The sequence below is a fragment of the Leucopleurus acutus genome, assembly GCF_964270905.1.
Source record: "Leucopleurus acutus genome assembly, chromosome: X".
Lineage (NCBI taxonomy): Eukaryota > Metazoa > Chordata > Mammalia > Artiodactyla > Delphinidae > Leucopleurus > Leucopleurus acutus.
Genome location: NC_139148.1, coordinates 18,084,575 through 18,105,074, shown reverse-complemented (window position 1 = coordinate 18,105,074; position 20,500 = coordinate 18,084,575). Strand labels below are relative to the sequence as shown.

General features: G+C 41.4%; 1 protein-coding gene across 1 annotated transcript in view; it reads right to left on the bottom strand.

Moving 5' to 3' along the window:
* PHEX (phosphate regulating endopeptidase X-linked) overlaps nucleotides 1-20,500 on the bottom strand; it is a gene marked incomplete at both ends in the record, with an annotated part of 195,140 nt that overhangs the window by 9,515 nt on the left and 165,125 nt on the right. Inside the window, 3 exons of the mRNA XM_082864021.1 lie at nucleotides 6,480-6,606; nucleotides 8,781-8,852; nucleotides 18,159-18,213. Coding sequence (XP_082720147.1) covers nucleotides 6,480-6,606; nucleotides 8,781-8,852; nucleotides 18,159-18,213 — 254 coding nt within the window. The remainder of the gene's footprint in view (nucleotides 1-6,479; nucleotides 6,607-8,780; nucleotides 8,853-18,158; nucleotides 18,214-20,500) is intronic.

Genomic DNA, 20,500 nt, shown 5'->3' with positions numbered 1-20,500 from the left:
GGCTGTTTCCTTCCTACAGTGGCAGAGTTGAGTAGGTGCAACAGAGACCTTACAACTCACAAAGCCTGAATTATTTACTACCTGGCCCTTTACAGAAAAAGTTTGCCAATCCCTGCATCAGAGACAAAATAATGCTCTATAATAATAAAGATGTCTATGTCATAAAAAAAAATTACTGTGAAAATATTACTTTATGTGGCAAAAGTGACATTTAAAATACGATTAAGGATCCTGAGCTGGAGACATTAGCCTACATTATCCAGTTGAGTTCAATGTAATTACAAGGGTCTGTACAAATAGAGGAAAAGGAAGTTAGGAGAGTGAGTGTGTCCGAGGGATGCAACGTGAGGAGACTTGACCAGTCACTGCTGGCTTTGAAGAAGAAAGGGGCCAGGAGTCAAAGAATGTGGGCAGCCTCTAAAAGCTAGAAAAGGCAAGGAAAGAGATTCTCTCCTACAGCAGCTAGAAAGGAAAGCAGCCCTGGTGACACCTTGACGTTAGCTCACTGAGACCTCAGTCAGAAATACAGAACTGTAAAATAATAAATTTGTGTCGTTTCAAGTCACTAAGTTTGTGGTGATTTGTTATAGCAGCAACAGGAAACTAATACACATTGTTCTAAATTTTCAAGCCACAGATGCTACCAACTCTTTATTTTTAAGCTAGCCCAATCCCCCAGGTATCAAACAATACCAATGAATAAAAACTAATCTTCAGAAAACATTAATCTCTGTAATCACCCAGGATCCTCCTAGCTTCAGTCCCCAAAAGTTAACACCCCTGCTTTACATACCTTCTTTCTTTTATTACACTCCTACGAGGTAAGTGCTATTATCACCATCCTTGCATAACAAATGAGGAATCTAAAGCTGAGAGTGTGTCGCAGATGTCATTGGTGCTACACCAAATCCCCTTTTCTACCAGGACTGTGAACCCAGTCCTGTAACTGCTAGTGGCTCAGGAAGATTAAGCTTAGCTTAGGGGAATCCCCTCACCTTGAGCTTGCTGGGAGGTGATAACCCCACCTCTCAGTAACTGACTGATGTACAGTTAGAATAGCCCAGCCCCTTATCCCAGGCTGAACAATTCCTGCGATGCAATTCATGCTCCAGAATCCTCTATGGGATCAAACTGAGGCTAAACTTCTGAAACCAACAGGTCTTCCTTGCCACCTTACAGGTTTCTCCTGAAACTACTTCTGCAACGAACCTTTTTATCTAAGAAACCCCTATCTTGGGCTCTGCTTCTAATGGACCTGACCTAAGAGTGATTAACTGAACTGCCCATATTTCACAACGATTCGAACCCAAGCAGTCTCTGTCCAGAGCCTTTGCTCCATAATATGTTACCTTCTCAAGTTTTACCTTCTCAAGTTTTAACTCCTCTTGACTCTAGTGCTTCTGTTTATAACCACTCATGCTCAAATTTAATCTCCTTCCTTGTTCCCCTAAGCTTTTCTTTTAGAGGTTTGAGGACTAGCTTCACCCCTCAGGCTGCTCCCACTCTGGACCACCTCAGTAGACCATATGGCCCTAGATTTTTTTTTTCAGTATTTTTTCTTTTTCATCATTTTTTTTTTTTCGGTACACAGGCCTCTCACTGCCGTGGCCTCTCCCGCCACAGAGCACAGGCTCCGGACGCGCAGGCCCAGCAGCCATGGCCCACGGGCCCAGCCGCTCCGCAGCACGCGGGATCCCCCCAGACCGGGGCACAAACCCGTGCCCCCTGCATCGGCAGGCGGACCCCCAACCACTGCGCCACCAGGGAAGCCCTCATCAGTGTTTTTTTTTAAGTTGAGAATTATGTTTCTGTTTTTGTTTTTTTAATTTATTTATTTAATTTATTTTATTTTTGGCTGCGTTGGGTCTTTGTAGCTGCATGCAGGCTTTTCTCTGGTTGCAGCGAGCAGGGGCTACTCTTCGCTGTGGTGCACGGGCTTCTCATTGTGGTGGCTTCTCTTGTTGCAGAGCACGGGCTCTAGGCGCGCGGGCTTCAGTAGTTGTGGCACACAGGCTCAGTAGTTGTGGCTCGTGGGCTCTAGAGCGCAGGCTCGGTAGTTGTGGCACACGGGCTTAGTTGCTCCGCGGCATGTGGGATCTTCCTGGACCAGGGCTGGAACCCGTGTCCCCTGCATTGGCAGGCAGATTCTTAACCACTGTGCCACCAGGGAAGCCCCATGGCCCTAGGTTTGCCTCTCAGGACTCAACAGCTGCTAACAGCCCATTTCTCTGATGCTCCATTAGAGCTCCCCCCAGTCCAATGCAAATAATGGTTCAGGTACAGAGGATTGGCCTCCACAAATGGAGCCAGAAAAATAAAGCATGGCCCTTTATATCCACAAAGGAAGCCACCCCCTCTCCTTGGGGAATGAGACTGAAGCTGTTTTCTGACGGTTGAATGGATTTATGCTGAGACAGGCATGCCCTTTCTATCGTCCTTGTTGCAAAGGTACACATTTGTCAGAATTCAGTTTCAGTATCTGACACTTTGGCCAAAATGGATGTTGTAGAATAGTCTCCGCCCAATACATCACCCAGGTTTAAAATGAACTTCAAATAAGAGAACACGAGCATGATATGGGGGGAGCAGTAGTGATGTTGGAGTCATACCAATCTAAGCTCTAATGTAGATTCTACCATGGGTTTTAATCACTCTGAGCCTCAGTTTCCTCATATGTAAAACAGGCTAGTAATATGCACACCTCTCAGAACCAGTATGAGGATTAAATATGTTTCACTTAAGTGTAAAGTCTAACTCCCATGCCTGCATATAATAATCACCAGGAAACGTGCATTCCCCTTCCTCCAAGAAAACTGCTCTTCTATTGTTTTTTGGTTTTTTAGCCCCTATTGTATTGTTCTCTCCTGGGATGGCATACCTATGAGTATGTCACAAAGTATTAGGAATATTAACTACAATTTATTGAGCACTTATTGCATAGCAGGCATCATGCCGGTGCTTTACATTATCTCAGTCATTTAATTCTTAAGACAAACTAACGAGTTCAAAAATAGCTGCCCATTTCACAGATGAAGACTCTGAGACACAGGAATGTTAAATAACTCGCCCAAGTTCAAAAAAAACTTACAACGTGCAACTGGTTGAACCAAAATTTGGAGCTGTGTCTGACTCTAGAATCCCTCCCCTATGCTTTTTTTTTTTTTAGAGGTACTTTGCTAGTTTCTGTAATCAAACCCATGCAGATAAGACCTTACAAACTTAATACAGTGTGTTACCCCTGTCCAAATGGAAAAATTATGTTTAATGTTTCTAGACCAATGTGGCTGTTAATTTCTATACAATGCCAACCCAACACGGTACAACTGGGATACTTTCTCCAAAGTTGACAGCACAGATAAAGTTTCCAAATATTCAAATTATATATATGTATGTATATACAGAGAGAGGTATAGATAGATAGATAGATTTATATAAAAGACCAACAGTAGTATATTATGCATCAGTAGCAGCAACGCTTATCCAGGTTCTACAGTCATCTGAACAAAATTATAGAGACATCTAGCACATGCTATTAAAAAAAAAAGGCAAAAAACAAACCCCCAGAAAACAGCAATGTTCTGTTACTGTTGTGGTACCTGGCACCATTTTTTTTATTAGCTTCTCAATCATCATCTGGGAAGAACCCTATGCTTTTCTTGAAGCAACATATATTCTAGATGGATTTTCACAATGTGATAACCCCTGAATTGAAAACAGATACACAGAAGCGCCCCTTTTAGGTCTTCCCATGACACAGTTGTAGATATTTTTAAAATATATGGGCAGAGAAATGGCTTTCCAGGACACTGATAAAGGAGCTAGAGATACTATTCAAGGATACAGTCTGGTTTCTCTTCCTGGATAAGGGATGGTCTCCCTGGTGCTGTATACGCTTTCAGAACCAGGAGAACCGGCTCAGTGTTCATAAACGTTCCCTTTAAAAGTGCACAGACTGTTACCTAAATTCTTCTGGAATGGTGAAATAAACCCCAGTATAATAGACTTGAGGCATAGTGAGGTTTCAGGTGCTTTCCCAGCCCAAGTTGTCAGGATGGAGCACGTGCCTGACTAACAGACGAAGAGACTCTGGGGAAACTACGTGTAAATACACTGACCTACTCCAGTTCTGTGTGGTCCCCCGCTTCTCTTAGGTGTTGTGCCCTTGACTAGATGAATTAGGAGGACACGGTTTGCATGTGCGTTTTAGAGGAAGATCTTCGTGCAGATCCATACCTATCAACAATTCTTCATTATTGGTCGCACTGTCAAACACAGTGAGAGAAATCTGTGTCTTGTAACTATGAAAGCAGGGACAGAAAATACAATGGAAAACTACAAGAAAAAACGAATAGTGGGGGAAGGGAATGAAAGCTAACCTGCAAACCAGCAAAATAAGAAAAGAAAAAAGAAGTAAAAACAATGTACAGGAGATAAACTATAAAATTGTATTTCAGGGCTTCCCTGGTGGCGCAGTGGTTGAGAGTCCACCTGCCGATGCAGGGGACACGGGTTCGTGCCCCGGTCCGGGAAGATCCCACATGCCGCGGAGCGGCTGGGCCCGTGAGCTATGGCCGCTGAGCTTGCGCGTCCGGAGCCTGTGCTCCGCAACGGGAAAGGCCACAACAGTGAGAGGCCCGCGTACCGCAAAAAAAAAAAAAAAAAAAAAAAAATTGTATTTCAAAACCGAAAACAAATACCAAACAGATGGGAAGGCATACCACGTTCTTGAACAAGAAGAGTATGACAAAAATGTCATTCCATACATTTAATGCGATTTAACTTAGAATCTCAATGGGATTCTCTTGGGAAGTGGGTAGAGAATGGGCAAAATGATCTTGGAGTGTATACAGAAGTATATTTGCCTGAGAATGGCCAAGTATATAAAAGAAGAACAGTGAGGCAGCGCTTGCATTGGCAGATACCAGAAAAATCCATAGAGCCATAGTAATAACATATTGGTATAGAAATCAACAAATAGATCAGTGGAATAGAATATAGAATCCAGAAATTTATCTCAGTATATATGAGATTCTAATATTTGACAAACATTCAATTAAGTAAGAAAAAAAACGTCTTTTAGTCACTGATGCTGGATCAATTGACTATCCTCTTGGAAGAAGATAAAAGTGAACTCTCGTATTAAACTCCACAGCGAAATAAGTTTCACACGCTTCAATATTTAAATGTAAAATAACAAAACAGTAAAAACCTTCCCAGAAAAGCTAGGAGACTACACATATGATATAGAATGGAAATGCAGAAACAATTTTTTAAGAGAGATAGGTACCTTTGACTATATGGAAATATTTAAATTTCGTTTGTCAAAAGATACCATATACAAAGTACAATGGATGAGAAATATATTGAGGAGAAAATAGTATAATATGAATGACAAATAAAAATTTTAACATCTATAATATTTTGTAAGGTCTCATAAACTGACAAGTAAATAACTCAATACATAAATGCTCCTCCATTCATCACTGGTGGGAATATGAAATATTATAACTTCTTAATAACATTAGGAATCTATCCTCTACAGAAAAAAAGAATATATACCTAATAAGAGTATTTAGTGCAGCAGCATTTATTGTGGAGAAATAACTGGAGACACAGTGTAACCCTCAACAAGACATTAGTCATCTGTGTTAGAGTACATTCACACCGTGGACTTTCAGGCAGCCACTGAAAACAGTGAAGTAAAAGCACGTGCGTGCACACACAGGTGCCTGTGTATGTATGTGTGTAACTCTACATGAGCATGGGAAAAAGTATATCAGGGTTATTGAGATGGATTACAGGTGGAGAAGATAAAAGTGATGAGAGGGAAAGGGGAAGGAGGTAGAGGTGAAGACAAAAAAGGAAAGGAACAACATTCCACACAGAAAAGCATGTATAAAATTACATTCGTGCCTTTATAGGAATGTATATATATATAATAGAAAATCAGCATTTTAAAAGTCATTTCTTTTGTTCAAAATTCTTTATCTAAGAACTCTTAACCAATTCAGAGTCATTAATTCAAATGAGTGACGTTTTATCTCAGTGAGTTAAACCTAAGCAGTAGTTTGGGAGGAAATCTTTTTAATGGTATACAGTGTAGATTTGTGAGAATTTTATTGTTTATCTTTGCTACAGCGTTTTCTGTACTAATCTGAATCTAGGAGAACAGACTAATGTTTAGGCCTGTGATTTTGAAACTTTAGCTTATATCAGAATCACCTGAGGGCTTATGAAAAGACAGACTGCCAGACCCCACGCTCCCACCCACCCCCCCCTCCCCACTCCCCACCCCCGAGATTCTCAGTCAGTAGGTCTGGATTAAGACTAAAGAATTTACATCCCTGACAAGTTCCCCAGGGAGGCTGATGCTGCTGGCCTGGGAGCCGCACTTTGAGAACCGATGGTCTAAAGCAAGCTAGTGTCTTCGTGAGGAAGAACGACTCACAAGATGCCCCCTTCGCCACAGCTGTACTCACGTGTAAGCCAGCTTTCTTCCAATAATAGTTGCTATACTGGCTAATCATGCACTTTGTTTTTTCCTTAAACTTTTCTTCTGAGTCAACAGACCACCAAGGATCCAGGTTTCCATTTTTATCATATTTTCTACCTGGCAAAAAGCAAAGTTAAAAGATACTCGTATTATTTATGGAAACAAATTCATTTCTTCATCTTCCCTTTCCCTCACTTCAACAAGCCTTGAAAAGACAGTTCCAGCAGCAGGGAGCACTCCTGGAAGCAGTTCCTGCCTTCTCTCCAGTGTCACAGGTTAATTGTAAAAAGCAAGGAAAGGAGAAAGAGGTCTGAGGAAGTCCTTTCCTTCTAAGCAACAAAGAATACTTTAAGATTTATCAACTTATGGCATGTACCATTCTTGACCAGTCTTAGATTCTTTGTTTTCACCTGCTCTGACCCAAAATATTCTCTAAATTATGAAATGAAATGGCTTTCAGAAAGCCCATGGAAGGAGTCAAAGCGCCACTACCAGTGAAATTCCAAACAAACAATCCATAGGAACAGCCTCGGTGAGTCACTCGCACCCTGCGACCACAGCCCCTGACTCAGCTCTAAAGGATCCTGTTTCCTCCAAGTTGCCAGGAGCCAAGAGACACATAAAACCTCTGTTATGAATCATTCCACAGCCATCAGTGTAGATGGAAGGCCCATCTGTCCTGCTTTGACAAGGAAGGTTACTGTAAAGAGAGAACTTGGAACAAGAATGGAAATCTCCAAAACATAACAGAAAAGAAGATTAGTTATACACGCTTTTTTGCTACAGGCTCACTCTTCATTTTCTCTACATCCCTCAAAAAAGAGTCTGGGTGTATCTGGACTATCTTCTACACTCAAGGTTACTATTGGTTTAAATTTAATTATGCAGAGAACTCTTCACTGGGCTTACAAGAAAGTCCCCTAAGCAAAGGTGTTAACTGAAACAATCCAAAGCTCTTCAGCAAGGCTGGATGCCACTACCACCAACCCCTGGTAGAGCACAGTGTCACTGTCCCCTACCCACTAACCAAGCGATCATTAAATAGTTACTGTGCAATGCACTGTTCTAAGTATTGGTTACAGAGTGAAATGCCATCTTTAGATTCCGTCCTTTGAGAGAGAATCCAAAAGGCTTCCAGAAGATTCTGAGGGAGAACTATACTTAAGTTTCCCAGGAAGAAAGGCCCAGAACCAAGAGACCACTACTGTCTTTTGTTTCTTAGCGAAGACTCTCCTCTCAGATAACCCAAACATGCAATTCAGAAAGTGTAGCTCTGGGGATTCAGATGACTACAAGGCAGCTACGTTTTAACAGGGAGGGGAGGCCAGGGGGCAAAAAATGTAGGTGATTAAGGAAAGGCCGGTGGGAGTACAAGAAGAATTATGCAGAAGCAGAGGAACCAAAAGGGTCTCTGGCCCTGGGGTAGGCATCCAGGAAAGGATGTTAGAGACATCACAGACATGGAAGAAAGAGGTCCCTCTATACAGTGTTGCCTTGGGCCAGGCAGTTCTTGAGTCTGCCCTGTAAACTGTGTGGATGTGGATGTGATCGCAATTTGCTGCTAATTCCTAAGTTTCGGAGATTTCATGTGGCTTTCCAATAAAACTCCAAAGTTAAAGGAGAAAGGAGTTCTGATTAAAAATGATGACTCCCAAAGGGCAATCATTTCTTTAGTTTATGCCATATTCTGCTCTTTCCTTTTGCTTAAATGTCATCAGGATACATAGAATACTCTATATTATTCATTATCAGGAAAGCATAGCCTTTCTAAAAAAATTCTGAATATATGACAGCATAGAGAAAAACAGAGATTAAGCACTGCATAATCCTTGAAATAGTATAAAGGAACTAGTCAGCCAAGCTCCAGAGTCCTAACTCGCTGAGGCCTAACTTGGCAGCACGTATAATCATCTTCAGAGCAGAGCTCACACCTCCAGGGAGAGCCTCTCAAAATGGTGAATAAAGAAATAAAAGGAAGAGAAGCTACAAAATAATTCCTGTAACTACTGTGGCAGCTACAGCAACCCAGATCTAAATGCAAAGCTAATTTCCTTGAAATTACAAGGTCTTTTTTTTTTTCATTCTACCCCATCTCCAATGGGAACAATTATTTTTTTATTGCAAGCTATCACAGCAAGACATGGGGGAAAGTTTTCAATCAGCAACCATACTGCTTTGGATAATCTTCAATCTATGATGATACCACTATGCAAAGATAACAGCAACAATTAACATCCATATGGTCAACATGACCATAAAAGCATCAGCTTATACACTGAACCAGTACTTACCATTATTATCAAATCCATGTGTAAATTCATGTCCAACAATTACTCCTATAGCGCCATAACTCAGAGATCTACAGCATAAATGTATAATTGGGAGAAAATTATAAGCATGAACGTCACAGCATAATCCTTCAATATTTTCTCAACAAAAAGCCAAGGTAATCTGTTTACTAACCACACTCACAAAATTGTAAAAAAAAAAAAAAAAAAGTAAACACATCCTTCTCATTGAAATAGACAAAGAAAATACAATTTCTAACATTGTCATTATGAACATTTATGGGCCTTAGTTCCTACCCTGTGAAATTAGGGATGTGAAAGAGATGTTTTTTAAAGTCCCTTCCAGCCCTAAGGCTTCTATGGTTCCATATCCGCTCTAGCTGTAGTTTATATGTATAAACACCCAAAGCAGCAGCAGGGTTTGAAAAGATCCTGTCAGTAAACATACCGCTTACTTTTTATCTGAGAACCTGTTGAAAAATCACTATGGACTTAGAAGTTAAATTGTTTTCCAAACGGAGTCATGAAACAGGAAAAGAGCAGAGATTAAAAGGGATCACGCTGCTTTCAAAGGTAGTCATGTTCCTCTGCTTCTGTGACAGACAAATTCACAGCTGAACAGCAAAGACTGTGAAGCCTGAACCAGATCTGGAAAAGGCGTGATATTATTTCTCTTCACCCCTAAAGAACCACGTGGTAGGTCACCTACAAAGGTGACCGCCGACAATGCCACCCACCCTGAACGCATGTGCTCCTCCTCTCGCCAAGAGGAAATCTATTTCCTCCCCCCTTGAATCTGGATGAGCCTCGGGACCTGCTGTGGCCAACAGAATGCAGTGGAAGGGGCCGCGTGTGACTTCTGGGCTGAGGCCTTATAACTTCCATTTTTGTGCCTCCTTGGAAGTCAGCTGCAGTGTAAAGAAGTTGGGGTAATGAGCTGGAGAAAAAGAAGCCAAGCGAAGCAAGTGAGAGATGCCAAACGTCGAGAGACCTCTAAAGAGAGAGAGAGGCCCAGCCAGGCCCCAGCCATTAGAGCCAGCCCAACTGAGGCACCAGACACGTGAGCAAAATCATCTTAGATCCTATGGCCCCCGTCGAGCTGTCCCAGCCAGTACTGCACAGAGCAGAAACAAGCTGTCTTGGCTGACTCCCGCCCAAATTGCAGAATCATGAGCGAACAGTGGTGGCGCTTTGTTACGGAGCAATAGGTAACTGAAAGAGAACATATAAATCATATATCAGAAAATCAATAGGGGGGCTTCCCTCTATGTGTGTCTGGGATCTTCTCTCTCAACTAAAAGTCCCCTGAAGGCCAAACCCTTATCTACTTGATTGCTGCTAAATTCTCTGTACCTAGTACACAGTAAGTAATAATGATTTAACTAATTGATTAATTAACTTTACCATTTCTTGCAAGTGACAGATCAATATGTAACTTATTTTAGTCATTTAACATGTGCATGAGGATTACAGACAACTTAAAATCCTTGTTATAAGGATTCTTCCTAAGATTTGTAATTATACTAAAAATATTTCACAGTTGGTTCCTGATGCAACATCAAAGTCACCCAGCAAATAGATAGGACCTGTAAGTGGAAGGAACAAAAATTTTTGAAGCAACATGTTATTACAGGACATAATGATCCTTAACATGTTAATTGTTTGTCTCAACTATACCCAAGGCAGTGTTATAAGATTTAATTTTTCCCTTTGGTGGCAGTTCCTTCCTTTGTTATTTCTCTCCTGCAAGGTAATTTGCATTTGAAAAAATGCTGTCCTACTGTTTCTCCATCATTGCAAACCTTCATTAAAGAAGTAAGAGTAGGGCTTCCCTGGTGGTGCAGTGGTTGGGAGTCTGCCTGCCGATGCAGGGGACACGGGTTCGTGCCCTGGTCCAGGAGGGTCCCACATCCCACGTGCCACAGAGCGGCTGGGCCCGTGAGCCATGGCCGCTGGGCCTGCGCGTGCAGAGCCTTGCTCCGCAGGGGGAGAGGCCACAGCGGTGAGAGGCCCCCGTACCGCAAAATAAATAAATAAATAAAAGAGTAAAATTATGCATTTCAATCATAGATCTATCAGAGCAGTGTGGGGCAAACTTGTAATTTTACATAGTGCTAATTTTTGCAGCAGTAGCTATCACTATGCAGCCTGCAACATTTCATTTTTTCCAGGACTCTCAGCTGAGAATAGTACTCAGTCCTCTACAAGCCTCGGTCAATGCTGTTGACTGGACGAATTTAAGGGATGAACAATGGAAGCTTATAGCAACTGCTCTGCAATAAATGTCCCTTAAGAGGGACTGCTCCAACGAGCTTCCTATTTGCAAAGGGTAATAGAGAATTCAGAAAATGATTGAATCATTGCAAGTTCCAATTCTCAGTTACATAATCACAATCTTTTGGGCAAGAGCCAAAGAAAAAGTAATTTTAGATGACTAAGCCTGACAATGATAATGTTTCATAATACTAAATTCACATCTTCCGTTTTATCAATGGACGTTATTTAAATTAGCATGTGATAAAAATAAATAAATAAACTTGTATGCCTTTTAAAATGTGACTTGCTGGCCAGAAAAAAGAAGACTCCTGCAGAGAAAATCTAGCCTTCCAAAAATAAAATGCAGAAGGTGACAATTTTTCCACCTACTCAGTTTCTCTTTTGTTCTTACTACCCGATGGGTTCAACAAAAGCACAGGATTTGCTGTCAACAACAAAACCACCGTACTGCTGTCTGGAGCAACCATGAGCTCGTGCTGTCATCAAGTAGAGGCTACTCTATGCCTGAAGTGGAAATTCATAAAAATCTCAGAGTTACAAGCAGCTTTAAGGTCACTTAGTTCAATTCCTTAGCAAAGGTCTACAAAAACCCATTCAAATGGTCCTAAGACTTCTCCCCTTAGGCATGTCCAACGACCAGGAGCTCAACCCCTTCTGAGGTGGACCACTGCCTCTTCGACTAGTTCCGAACAAAACAGTGCTCCTAATGTTGATCTGGAATCTCTCTTCTACCTATTGGTCTAGTGTAGTGGTCTAAGGTATTCTAAACACCCCTCTGGCCTCCCCAAATTTAGTAAATGATTCTGCTACCTTAACTTTCCTTAAAAAATGTGAAAACAGTTACGAGGTTACCCCTCAAGTGTTCTCTTCTCAAGTTCTTTCAACTCTTTTCTCTTCAGTCATGAATTCTTGACCAGCAGTTCCCAAAACACAGGAAAAAGGGGAGTTTAGGGACTTCTGGCAGGACTTCTTGGGAATTTTTATGCTGCTAAGTACTGCCATTCTCCAAAACAAAGGGAAGGGGAGGACAACTCACCTCTATTACTACTTCATGGAACACACACTTTGGGATATTTTGTCTTATGCCATTTACAATCTTGATTCTTTCCTCTGGAAATAATTCAGCTTGTTGATGTCACCACAATTAGACCCAACACTCACCGGAGGGCTAAGCTGACCAGTGTCAGCAGAAAGAAAAGCCACTCCTTGGTTCTGGAGGAAATCCATCTAGAACAGATGCATGTACGGGAACCCATCTCACTGGACTGTGATCTCCATCTCTCCAGCATCTCCACATTTCCAATGTTGAGTGCCCAAACGATGCTTAATAATTATTCATTGAATGGGCATGTTAATAGAGGATGAATGGCTTCAATGCAAACACAGAACACTTAGGAAAAAAATAAAAATCTCGGGAAGAGGGGAAGATGGCCGAAGAGTAAGACGCAGAGATCACCTTCCTCCCCACAGATACACCAGAAATACATCTACACGTGGAACAACTCCTACAGAACACCTACTGAACGCTGGCAGAAGACCTCAGACCTCCCAAAGGGCAAGAAAGTCCCCACGTACCTGGGTAGGGCAAAAGAAAAAAAGAAGAAACAGAGACAAAAGGATAGGGACGGGACCTGCACCAGCGGGAGAGAGCTGTGAAGGAGGAAAGGTTTCCACACGCTAGTCTTCGCGGGCGGAGACTGCAGGGGGCGGAGGGGGTAAGATTTGGAGCCACGGAGGAGAGCACAGCTACAGGGGTGCGGAGGGCAAAGCGGAGAGATTCCCGCACAGAGGATCGGTGCCGACCGACACTCACCAGCCCGAGAGGCTTGTCTGCTCACCCGCCGGGGCAGGTGGGGCTGGGAGCTGAGGCTCGGGCTTCGGTCGGAGCGCAGGGAGAGCACTGGGGTTGGCGGCGTGAACACAGCCTGCAGGGGGTTAGTGCACCACGGCTAGCCGGGAGGGAGTCCGGGAAAAAGTCTGGACCTGCCAAAGAGGCAAGAGACTTTTTCTTCTCTCTTTGTTTCCTGGTGCGCGAGGAGAGGGGATTAAGAGCGCTGCTTAAAGGAGCTCCAGAGACTGGCGCGAGCCGCGGCTAAAAGCGTGGACCCCAGAGACGGGCATGAGACGCTAAGGCTGCTGCTGCCGCCACCAAGAAGCCTGTGTGCGAGCACAGGCCACTATCCACACCCCCCTTCTGGGGAGACTGTGCATCCCGCCACTGCCAGGGTTCCGGGATCCAGGGACAACTTCCCCGGGAGAACGCACGGCGCGCCTCAGGCTGGTGCAACGTCACGCCGGCCTCTGCCGCCGCAGGCCCGCCCCACACTCCGTGCCCCTCCCTCCCCGCCGCCTGAGTGCGCCAGAGCCCCCGAATCACCGGCTCCTTTAACCCCATCCTGTCTGCCTGTCTGAGCGAAGAACAGACGCCCTCCTGCGACCTACACACAGAGGCGGGGCCAAATCCAAAGCTGAGCCCCTGGGAGCTGTTAGAACAAAGAAGAGAAAGGGAAATCTCTCCCATTAGCCTCAGAAGCAGCGGATTAAAGCTCCACAATCAACGTGACGTACCTGCATCTGTGGAATACATGAATAGACAACGAATCATCCCAAATTAAGGAGGTGGACTTGGAGAGCAAGACTTATGATTTTTTTCCCCTTTTCCTCTTTTTGTGAGTGTGTATGTGTATGCTTCTGTGTGAGATTTTGTCTGTATAGCTTTGCTTCCACCATTTGTCCAAGGGTTCTATCCGTCCTTTTTTTAAAAAAAAAATTTTCTTAATAAATACTTTATATTTTAATAACTTTATTTTATTTTACTTTATCTTCGTTCTTTCCTTCCTTCCTTCCCTCCTTTAGACAACGAATCATCCCAAATTGAGGAGGTGGACTTTGAGAGCAAGATTCATGATTTTTCTTGTTTATTTTAATTTTTTTTAATAATTATTTTTTAACTTTAATAACTTTATTGTATTTTATCTTACTTTATTTTATTTTACTTTATCTTCTTTCTTTTTTTCCACTTTCACCAAGGGACAGATCATCCAAAATGAAAATAAATAAGGAAACACAAGCTTTAAAAGATACATTAAACAAGATGGACTTAATTGATATTTATAGGACATTCCATCGAAAAAGAACAGAATACACATTCTTCTTAAGTGCTCATGGAACATTATCCAGGATAGATCATATCTTGCATCACAAAGCAAGCCTTGGTAAATTTAAGAAAATTGAAATCATATCAAGTATCTTTTCCGACCACAATGCTGTAGAATAGATATCAATTACAGGAAAAAATCTGTTTAAAATACAAACATATGGAGGCTAAACAATACACTACTTAATAACCAAGAAATCACTGAAGAAATCAAAGAGGGAATCAAAAAATACCTAGGAACAAATGACAGTGAAAACACAACAACCCAAAACCTATGGGATGCAGCAAAAGCAGTTCTAAGAGGGAAGTTTATAGCAATACAATCCTACCTCAAGAAACAGGAAACATCTCGAATAAAGAACCTAACCTTACACCTAAAGCAATTAGAGAAAGAAGAACAAATATACCCCAAAGTTAGCAGAAGGAAAGAAATCATAAAAATCAGATCAGAAATAAATGAAAAAGAAATGAAGGAAATGATAGCAAAGATCAATAAAACTAAAAGATGGTTCTTTGAGAAGATAAACAAAATTGATAAACCATTAGCCAGACTCATCAAGAAAAAAAGGGAGAAGACTCAAATCAATAGAATTAGAAATGAAAAAGGAGAAGTAACAACTGACACTGCGGAAATACAAAAGATCATGAGAGATTACTACAAGCAACTCTATGCCAATAAAATGGACAACCTGGAGGAAATGGACAAATTCTTAGAAATGCACAACCTGCCAAGACTGAGTCAGGAAGAAATAGAAAATATGAACAGACCAATCACAAGCACTGAAATTGAAACTGTGATTAAAATCTTCCAACAAACGGAAACCCAGGACCAGATGGCTTCACAGGCGAATTCTATCAAACATTTAGAGAAGAGCTAACACCTGTCCTTCTCAAAATCTTCCAAAATATAGCAGAGGGAGGAACACTCCCACACTCATTCTACGAGGCCACCATCACTCTGATACCAAAACCAGACAAGGATGTCACAAAGAAAGAAAACCATAGGCCAATATCACTGATGAACATAGATGCAAAAATCCTCAACAAAATACTAGCAAACGGAATCCAATAGCACATTAAACGGATCATGCACCATGATCAAGTGGGGTTTATTCCAGGAATGCAAGGATTCTTCAATATATGCAAATCAATCAACGTGATACACCATATTAACAAACTGAAGGAGAAAAACCATATGATCAGCTCAATAGATGCAGAGAAAGCTTTCGACAAAATTCAACACCCATTTATGAGAAAAACCCTCCAGAAAGTAGGCATAGAGGGAACTTTCCTCAACATAATAAAGGCCATATATGAGAAACCCACAGCCAACATTATCCTCAATGGTGAAAAACTGAAAGCATTTCCACTAAGATCATGAACAAGACAAGGTTGCCCAATCTCACCACTCTTATTCAACATAGTTTTGGAAGTTTTAGCCGCAGCAATCAGAGAAGAAAAGGAAATAAAAGGAATCCAAATCGGAAAAGAAGAAATAAAGCTGTCACTGTTTGCAGATGACACGATACTATACATAAGAGAATCCTCAAGATGCTACCAGAAAAGTACTAGAGCTAGTCAATGAATTTGGAAAAGTATGAGGATACAAAATTGATGCACAGAAATCTCTGGCATTCCTATACACTAATGATGAAAACTCTGAAAGTGAAATCAAGAAAACACTCCCATTTACAACTGCAACAAAAAGAATAAAACATCTAGGAATAAACCTACCTAAGGAGACAAAAGACCTGTATGCAGAAAATTATAAGACACTGATGAAAGAAATTAAAGATGACACAAATAGATGGAGAGATATACCATGTTCTTGGAATGGAAGAATCAACATTGTGAAAATGACTGTACTATCCAAAGCAATCTACAGATTCAGTGCAATCCCTATCAAACTACCACTGGCATTTTTCACAGAACTAGAACAAAAAATTTCACAGTTTGTATGGAAACACAAAAGACCCCGAATAGCCAAAGCAATCTTGAGAACGAAAAACGGAGCTGGAGGAATCGGGCTCCCTGACTTCAGACTATACAACAAAGCTACAGTAATGAAGACAGCATGATACTGGCACAGAAACAGAAATATAGATCAATGGAACAGGATAGAAAGCCCAGAGATAAACCCACACACCTATGGTCACCTAATTTATGACAAAGGAGGCAAGGATATACAATGGAGAAAAGACAGTCTCTTCAATAAGTGGTGCTGGGAAAACTGGACAGCTACATGCAAAAGAATGAAATCAGAACACTCCCTAACACCATACACAAAAACAAACTCAAAATGGGTTAAAGACCTAAATGTAAGATTGGACACTATAAAACTCTTAGAGGAAAACATAGGAAGAACACTCTTTGACATAAATCACAAAGATCTTTTTTGATCCACCTCCTAGAGTAATGGAAATAAAAACAAAAATCAACAAATGGGACCTAATGAAACTTAAAAGCTTTTGCAAAGCAAAGGAAACCATAAACAAGACCAAAAGACAACCCTCAGAATGGGAGAAAATATTTGCAAATGAAGCAACTGACAAAGGATTAATCTCCAAAATATACAAACAGGTCATGCAGCTCCATATTAAAAAAACAAACAACCCAATCCAAAAATGGGCAGCAGACCTAAATAGACACTTCTCCAAAGAAGACGTACAGATGGCCAAGAAGCACATGAAAAGCTGCTCAACATCACTAATTATTAGAGAAATGCAAATCAAAACTACAATGAGGTATCACCTCACACCAGTTAGAATGGGTATCATGAGAAAATCTACAAACAACAAATGCTGGAGAGGGCGTGGAGAAAACGGAACCCTCTTGCACTGCTGGTGGGAATGTAAATTGATACGGCCACTACGGAGAACAGTACGGAGGTTCCTTAAAAAACTAAAAATAGAATTACCATATGACCCAGCAATCCCACTACTGGGCATATACCCGAGAAAACCATAATTCAAAAAGACACATGTACCCCAATGTTCACTGCAGCACTATTTACAATAGCCATGTCATGGAAGCAACCTAAATGCCCGTCAACAGATGAACAGATAAAGAAGATGTGGTACATATATACAATGGAATATTACTCAGCCATAAAATGGAACGAAATTCGGTCATTTGTAGAGACATGGATGGATCTAGAGACTGCCATACAGAGTGAAGTTAGTCAGAAAAGAGAAAAACAAATATCGTATATTAACGCATATATGTGGAACCTAGAAAAATGGTACAGATGAGCCAGTTTGCAGGGCAGAAATAGAGACACAGATGTAGATAAGAAACGTATGGACACCAAGGGGGGAAAGTGGCCAGGGGGCAGTGCTGGTGTGATGAACTGGGAGATTGGGATTGACATATATACACTAATATATATAAAATGGATAACTAATAAGAACCTGCTGTATAAAAAAATAAATAAAATAAAATTCAAAAAAAAAAAGGAGGAGATGTGACTATGGATGAATGGTCAAAGAAATGCAACTTTGCTCGTTTGGAAGATGGAGGAATCACACTTGGACCAGCCAAACCAGACTCTTTGCTATTCGAAAAGCAATTTTCTTTCCTTTTCTCACGTTGTTTCTTCCCTCTGGAATTGTATTGGACCCATCACCATCAACTCAAATCCTAAGAATCCTTCAAGGTCCACATTTTTCTAGTATGAGTCAATGTATAAGTGAACAAATGCATAAAAAATGAAAGCTACCTGTGTATAGGTTGGCTTTCCTACCTCGTCATACACCCTGGCAACAAGAATCAGAAAACAAATACCTAACATGGCGAGAGTGGGGCCGACCCATGCCAGGTTCTATGCCTTCTTTTTGCTCAACAACCACTAGCTTTTTTCCTTTGACTTTATATTCTATGCTCTGCCAAAACATCATATTCTTTGTTACTTGTCAGTAAGTGGTTTCTTTATTAGTTTACTTACCGAGGATATTCTGTTCCCCAAAAGAAAGGTTTCTGGAGCTCTCCTGCTGGAAATCCTGGGAGAAAGACAAACAAAATTGTAAGGGACGTAGGGATTGATTTAATGATGAGTACCTGGTTCTAGCTTTGGCACTGAAGTTCCAAAGGCCCATCTTAAAGGTACTCCTCATGGAGCTGGGACCCCTCTAAGAGATCCAACTATCTCTAAGATGATATTAATTCAACTGAGTTTGAAATCAGTGCATTCCATCAGTTTCAAGGAAACTATTTCGCACGGATACACTACTGGCAGTGTCCAGGTTGCCGTGAACTGGGTTCCTTCATAAACAGCGCATGCAAGAGGCTTCCAGCTGTCTTGTGGCTTCCCCTGATACAGAAAGGGCCAGCTTCATGGGCACAAAACCAATGCAGTCACACGGGGCCCCCGTGCAGAAGGACCCTGCAATGAAATTAATGCTCTGCTGTCACTGTATGAAATGCTTAATAAATTTATGTTTGAATGTGATTTTGGAAGGGGAGACCAAGCGGACAAGAAAGCATGCATGTGAGCAAAGCAGCCATGCAAAATATTCCTGTCCACGGCTCCTTTTATGCTCCATTTGCATGCAGCATCCAAGATGCTCCCTGGGAGCGCAGAACTCCAGTAGACCCACAGAATGTGTGAATTCAGCAAGACTCAAAACGAGTACAAGGTAAGCATATTACATCTAGGACTGAGTATGTGGGAGCTCTGACAGCCCTCTTCGGGCTCTTTCTGTTGGAAGCAGAATTTTCTTTGATCACCAAAGGGCAGCAGTGGCATTCTAAGAAACATGAATGGCCAAGGAAGTCTGTCATACTCTTTCTTACTCCTGTATCAGTCAACCACATATACTGAAATGATGACGTAGAAGGAAAGGGAAAGACAGGACAACCCATAGTTTCTTTTCCTTTCAGTCCTTTCTTACTCATCAGTAAGCCAAAGGTAGAGAGTGTTGGTAGAATGTACATGTATATAAGAAATGAAGTAAAACCAACTGAGTTAGTTTTATGCAGTGTTTCCACTGTTCTGGCAAGAAGAAAATACATACTCATGTACAAGCTAGAAAATATAAACTACAATTTCGTCAATTCTACATCTGAGTTAAAAGTTCTTTTATCTGGGGAGTTCCCTGGTGGCACAGTGGATAAGACTCCATGCTCCCAATGCAGGGGGCCTGGGTTCGATCCCTGGTCAGGGAACTAGATCCCACATGCATGCTGCAACTAAGAGTTCGCATGCCTCAACTAAGGAGGCTGCATGCCACAACCAAGGAGCCCACATGCTGCAACTAAGGAGCTGGAGAGCCACAACTAAGGAGCCCTCGAGCCGCAACTAAGGAGCCCACCTACCACAACTAAGACCCAGAGCAACCAAATAAATAAATAAATAAATATTGTTTAAAGAAAAGTTCTTATATCTGTATTTGTTTTGGCATTGCACAATATAAAGATGAACGGTAAAATTACGCTGATGATTGAAATTTTTAATTTTTCTTACAACTTACAATGGTATTAAATAGCAAATTAAAAATACTGTGACAAGTCTAGAGAAAGAAAGGCTGTAGAAGACAGGACAAAGCTATATATTTTAGCCCCTTTACAGCACTTTTTCCTGCTTTCTGAAAAAGAGGTCCCCATATTTTCATTTTGTACTAAGCCCCACAAATTATGTAGCTGGCCCTGGGTGCAGATGAGTGGGAGAAATGCCTTGTTTTGCTGTGCCATTGCAAGTCACCACTAAATTTTGTTCCCTGGGGTTGATCCTAGGAGCTGCACTTACAAGCCATCACAACTGGGAATGCAAAGAATAGTAACAAAGAAAATGACAGAGAGAGAGAGATACCTTCTGCAACATCCTTGCCTGCTCCAGAGCCACTGCTCAAAGCTGCTGGGGACTAAAAGCTCTTTTATAAGAGTTCAAATGTTTTATCTTCCCTCTCTCCCTCTCAACAATCTGTCTACCTCTCCTCCAAGACAGGACACTACGAGAAATGAGGGTAGGAAAGCACATTCTTAATTTAGAAGTGAAATATTAATTCTATGTAATTCATATACATATATTATTTATATTTTTTAATAATATCATAGTTTGAGATTTCAGGGTGCAAAAACCTAATTGTAAAAACAGAGCTGGATCCAGCTAGTAGTCCTCTCTCTTCCTGCTGCTTTCACATAAAGGAAAATGCATCTGACTCTGGAGGGGCAATGTCATATTAATCTTCATAATTTCCACATTTTCTTAAATATCTTTGGCATCTTTATATCAATAGTCCATCATCTTTTTGGTGATTACTTTTAGTAAGTCATTCTGACTTGGATATA